The 6,009-nt window shown below is 44.3% G+C and overlaps 1 protein-coding gene across 1 annotated transcript; it reads right to left on the reverse strand.

The window, feature by feature from the left end:
* Positions 1-57: 57 nt before the first annotated feature.
* Positions 58-1,557, reverse strand: LLCFC1 (LLLL and CFNLAS motif containing 1). Its single transcript, XM_074267697.1, has 2 exons — positions 1,316-1,557; positions 58-624 (listed from the first exon to the last, which is right to left on the reverse strand). Exons 1-2 carry the CDS (start codon positions 1,461-1,463, stop codon positions 428-430), a joined length of 345 nt encoding a protein of 114 aa, XP_074123798.1. The 5' UTR covers positions 1,464-1,557; the 3' UTR covers positions 58-427.
* Between the last annotated feature and the right edge of the window lie 4,452 nt (positions 1,558-6,009).

Here is a 6,009-nt window from a genome sequence, read left to right on the forward strand (position 1 = left end):
AAATGGGAGGGTGACAGCTGGGTAAGTAAGTCTTTGGCTCAAAGACAGCTCCCTTCATTTGTTTTGGGGGTTTTATTACTGTTGCTGCTGCTTCCCTCCCCATCCCCAACCTTCTGATCATCTCCATCACAGGGCAGAGGAGGAGAGAGAGGGAGGGACATGGTGTCCCTGGCCCAGGGTGGTGATGTCCAGGGGGGTTAGTGGCAGAAATTAGGCAGTGGTTTTGGAAACAGATATACTCCACTTCCCAAGTACCATCTGAGGCTGAGGTTTAGGACCAGAGGGTGGGAGCTACAAGAAGCAGTGCAGACATCCCCTTGGGGGGGTCACCCTGGGGTCCGGGGAAATCAATAGGCAATCATGAAGCGGAGGTAGATGTCCAGCTCCTCATCCAGAAACCAGGCGATGACCTCTGCCTCCATGTCCCTCATAAAAAAACCAGGATGCTGGCGAGGTTGAAGCAAAAGGCCAGGTCAAAGAGGTGGTCTCGAACTGCTGTGTTCTCTTCTGCCTCCACCTCCACTTCTGCCTCTTCCTCTTCTGAGGGCCCCATGGTCAGCAACTGTAGTATCTCTCCAATTGATGAAGCCACAAATTGCTCCTCTAGCTGTTCTTCACCCTCACCTAGAACCAGGGAAATGAGGAGGGATTCAAGGGTTGTTTCATGACCTCAATCATCTCTGACCTGATGCCTTCCCAAATCTGGCCTGAAATCAGAAGGGATGCATGATGGGATCATAAGGGGTGACCCACTATATTGCAGAGAGCCCTGGACTTGGGAGTCAAGAGAATGGCTTCCACATTGCCCCAGATACTTGTCAGCTATGTGAATATGGGCTAGTCATGGGGTTTCAGGTCCTCATCATTAAAATGGAACAATAATCCTTGCACTCCTACTTCGTGTATCCATGACAAAATTGCTTTATGAACCTCAAAGCAGCACAATCATATTATTATCACCACAGACCTGTTCTTGGCCAATCAGGCTGGCTAATTTTCTTTTATCTGGACCTGTAAATACATATGGCCATAGAGTTCTAACCCTGGGGTAATAGGAAATCAGTAAGTGATCAGATGGGAAGCACTCCCTCCGTCCTTGTTCCCCTGGATACCCTCTGAATGCTCTACATGCATTGCTAAGCCCCCAACTCTGATACTATCATAGCCTGTCCTGTAGACCCTGACACACGGAGCTCCCACACTCCAGTAACAGCTCTCTCTGTCCCAATCCAGATAGCGGCCCCTTTCTCCAGGTCTCAGGCTGAGGTGTAGGGGGGCCCCCACAATCCCCCTTTTTGTTCCCCTGTTCCCTCACCTACTGGGGAGACCCCCTCTTCTTTTTGGCTCCTTCCATTCCCATTGGGGTCCCCAGTCTGGGGCTTCACTCCTTGAACTAGCAGCAGCAACAGTAAGAGGCAAACCAGGAGCGATGCCTGGTGGAGCTTGGGGCCCAGAGAAGTCATCAGCCCATTTACTGGCCCTCTGCCTAAGGGCCTCCACCTGCTCAGGGAGCAGCGGCCTGCCCCTGCCCCTTCCCCTCCCCCTGCCCCTCCCCAACACCCTTACTTTCCTGTCTGAAGAACCCGTGACCTCATGGACTCTATGATATCATAGTCTTAGCTCTACCTCCAGGTTCCAACCCCCGGCAGATTCTCATTTCCAAGGACAGAGAATAGCCATCAAAGGACAGCCTAGGTTTTCAGAGGCATCTAAGAGCTGGAAAGAGCTTCCTTCAGACTTCTATTCATCTTAGTGTGGGTGGAGGGAAGATTAGAAAAACTGAGATTCATCAGGAGGGAAGACAGAATTCTTAACTCAGCAGTTCTCTTTTTCTGAAACATCACTGGGAGATGAGGGAAAGGTCTTAGCTGGAGGAGATGGGGGAGGACGTGGGGGACCCACCCAACCTGTGTATGCAGCATGCATTCTGAACCCACCTAAGGCTTATCACCCCGTCTTTCATTCTAACCTGAAGGCTTTATCCCTAACAATCTGAGGTTCCCACTCAATACTGAATTCTCTCCAGGAATGATTTATCCTCAGATATTCACAGATTAGGATAGCCTTGCATGAAGTATTTCTCACTATTCTCATAACTAAGGGGAAAAAAGCCCTTAGCCTGGAGAAAAAAATATTTGGAAGCCAATTATCCTGGATTTTTTCCAAAAAGTTCATGGTTAAGAAAGCAGAGGGCAGAGAAAAGAGAAGGAATGGAAAGGGGCAATTATAGGGCAGGAAGGAGTCAGCTAGGGGATTAGCACTGTGGAATGTCTATAGACAGTCTTCCCTGGCATGAAATGGAGCATGCCGGGTGAATTGGGTATTTATCCCAAGTCTTTGCAGGGAGACTCACTCCCTCAGACTGCCTGCCACCAGTGATAGCACTGGCTAATTATCTGCTTTTGGAGGCCTCATCCCACCTAGAAAATCTGCATGAGTAGAAGTTTGGCAGGGAAGGGGATTAGGGTCTGGGCTGGAAAAAACTAGCTGAGAGGAAGGGCAGCCCTAGGCAAAGAATATTATTGACATTTGGGGCAGTACAACTTTTTTTTTTCCTTTATTAAAGCTTTCTATTTTTCAAAACACATGCGTGGACAATTCTTCAACATTAGTCCTTGCAAAACCTTGTGTAACACTCCCCCCCTTTCCCCATGCCCTCCCCTAGTTGGCAAGTAGTCCAATACATGTTAAACATGGGAGAAATATATGTTAAATCCAATGTATGCATACATATTTATACAATTATTGGGGAGCCCTATCACTTTTTTCTTTATTAAAGCTTTTTAATTTTTCAAAACATATATGTGGACAATTCTTCAGTATTAGCCCTTGCAAAACCTTGTGTCCAATTTTCTTCCCTTTCCCTCAAGCCCTCCCCTAGATAGAACGTAATCTAATATATGTTAAACATGGGAGAAATATATGTTAAATCCAATATATGCACACATATTTATACAATTATTGAATAGCACACTCACTTTTTTTCTTTATTAAAGCTTTTTATTTTTCAAAACATATATGTGGACAATTCTTCAGCATTAGCCCTTGCAAAACCTTGTGTCCAATTTCCCTCCCTTTCTCCCAAGCCCTCCCCTAGATGGCAAGTAATCTATGTTAAACATGGGAGAAATATATGTTAAATCCAATATATGCACACATATTTATACAATTATCAGTCAGCACAATCACTTTGCACAAGGACTCCTGTAGGGAAAAAAAAAAAAAAAAAATCATTCACCCAGCTCACGTGCAGGTGCTTAGAGCAGCACATGCAGTTATCTGTATATTGATGGTCACAGAAATAAAGAGGTACACCTGGGCACACACACACACATGAGACTCCCTCCCCATCTAAGAGCAGATTAAGGAAGGAAGGAAAAGCTTGGTGATTGGGTGAGAGTGGAAGGAGTCGCTTGTGGTTGCTGGGAGAAGTGGATAAAACTTGAGTGTCTCTATGGCCCTGATAACCCCAGCTCTGCACCCAGTGACCCTGCTGGAACAGGGAGCAGATACCTGGATGGAAAAATACTCAGGGCCCCTCCTGGCTCTAGTGGGGGGTGGGGCCTTCTAACTGCTTGACCGAAGGAGACTGCATCTTGTTTCCTTATGGGGTTCTGTGGGGCTGGGGAGTGGGGAAGGGATGGGAAGGAAATAAGCATGTGATTATTTGTCTAAGTTCTATACGTTATTTATAAGATTTATAGGTTATATCTCCTTTCATCTTCACAACAATCTTGAGAAGTAGATATAACTATCATCCCCATTCTACAGTTGAGGATATTGAGGTAGGCAGAGGCTAAGGGACTGCCTAGAACCACAAGGCTAGTCAGGGTTTGAGGCCAGATTTGTCCTGGGACCTTGGCTTCAGATCCAGCGCTCAATCCAGTGTCACCAGCTGAGTAGAAGAAAGGGGATCTAACCTCCTCTCCTCTGGTCTCCTCTCTTCCACTTCCTTGTCTCAAATCTGCTTAATTTCCCCCAAAGAGAAAAATGCTAATTTATTCTATAAATTTTAAAAAAAAGTTCTGGGGCAAAACTAAAAGATTCTACACATCCCGTTTGTTTGTTTATTTTTTTTTCCTTATAAGCAGATAAACAAGTCTTGTTGCTTTGGGAAGAGGAGAATAATGTCAAATTAAGCAGATCAAGATTGGAAAGGGCAGAGAAAAAAAAATGCAGCAAAATATCCCACTTCCACTCCCACCCCAACATCATTTCCCATCCCATTTAGGGCATGGGGCAATATGCCTCTGATGACAAGTGATCCTATAGATTAATGGGTTTGGAATGTGGCCCCCAGAATTCAAATCTACTACTTTCCTCTGATTTGAGACACAAGTTACTTAGATCTGGTTTCTAACTGTAAAAATAAGAATGTTGACCTAAGTAATATCTTTTTCCTGCTGAAACAATTGGGGTTAAGTGACTTGCCCAACGTCACACAGCTAGGAAGTGTTAAGTATCTAAGGCCACATTTGAACTCTGGTCCTCCTGACTTCAGGGTGGTGCTCTATCCACTGCACAGACTTAATTGATATCTAAAAATCCTTTGATCTTATGATCAAGGTTATCATTCAACGATTGAGAGTATATCTAAATAAGGCTTGGGAGGTACTTGCGCAATGGTAACCAATGAAATTAATAAGGAAGAGGAAAAGGAGAAGAAAGGGAGAGAATTAAAAGGTGGAGAGAAGGGGGAAGGAGAACTGATCATAATGTTACATTTATTTATTTATTATTTTATTAAAGATTTTTGTTTATAAAACAGATGCATGGGTAATTTTTCAACATTGACCCTCGCAAAATCTTCTGTTCCAAATTTCCCCCTACTTCCCCCCCACACTCTCCTCTAGATGGAAGGTAGTCCAATACACAGATATCCTACATTTAGGTAGTAATTTTATAAATACAAGAGTTTATACATAATCATTCCATTTCATATTATGAGGTAGAAATCATGAAGTAGCATTATTCCTATTTTACAGAGAAAGAAACTGAGATTCAGGAAGCTAAATTATTTACCCAAGCTCACACAGTGGCAAATCTGGAACTCCAATCCAACTCTACTCATGCCCTTTCCAATGAGAAGAGCAAAGCAAGAAAAGGAGAAGAGGGGCACTATTCAAATGGCTGTCAAGTTAAAGAGAACATGAGACTGCAGTGGATAAAGCACCAGCCCTGAAGTCAGGGTTCAAATGTGGTCTCAGACACTTAACATTTCCTAGCTGTGTGACCCTGGGCAAATCACTTAACCCCAATTGCCTCAGCAAAAAAAAATTAAAAAAGAGTACAAGAGACTCCTGACTGGCAAAGTTGTTCCAACACTACATATCTCCTCCTTTCCTCAGATGTACAAACTTCCTTATAGAAGAGGAAGTAGAGAGATGAAAATAAGGAAAGTGTCATTCAGAAGGTCAGTGCAAGATTTCGGAAAGAAGAGACAAATATCCTAATTTGCACGATGTGTATTCTTGTTTCCCACCTCCCTGGATTATGAGGACACTAGACCACAATGTCCTCAGTGCCCCAAACTCCTGGTTCACCTGTCCTGTGCGGCTCGGACCGACCTGGCCAGCCTCCTTCTGAGCCTGCTCCTCCCACTTTCTCCCAACCCCTCAAGGATTAATTTTATGGGCCTCATGTTTCCTTGGCAGGGGATCCTTACCTTTCCCGGCTCCTGCTTATCAATCCATCTACCCACCTCCTCCCAACCTTATCAGGGCCCTCCATCTCCTCAGGGCCCTCCATCTCCTCAGACTGGAAGTCCGTAAGGTTACAGTCCCCAACATTGGCTCAGCACCTAGCAAGGTAGAAAAAATAAAAGCCCACATTTCTTACTCTTCACCCTTTTTCATACTCCAAGAGATCTCTGCTCTTTTTTTTTTTTTTTAGAATTTTTTTTCACAGTATATATGCATGAGTAATTTTTTTTATAACATTATCCCTTGTAATCATTTTTCCAAATTATCCCTTTCCTCCCTCTACTCCCTCCCCCAGATGACAGGCAAT

This window comes from Sminthopsis crassicaudata, chromosome 5 (assembly GCF_048593235.1).
Source record: "Sminthopsis crassicaudata isolate SCR6 chromosome 5, ASM4859323v1, whole genome shotgun sequence".
Lineage (NCBI taxonomy): Eukaryota > Metazoa > Chordata > Mammalia > Dasyuromorphia > Dasyuridae > Sminthopsis > Sminthopsis crassicaudata.

Bases quoted from the DNA above. Each gene is read 5' to 3' on its own strand.
- LLCFC1 (XM_074267697.1), bottom strand. From the start codon at position 1,463: ATGACTTCTCTGGGCCCCAAGCTCCACCAGGCATCGCTCCTGGTTTGC. The intron at 625-1,315 runs GTGAGGGAACAG...CCCTGGTTCTAG, and splicing joins AGAGGGGGTCTCCCCAGTAG to GTGAGGGTGAAGAACAGCTA.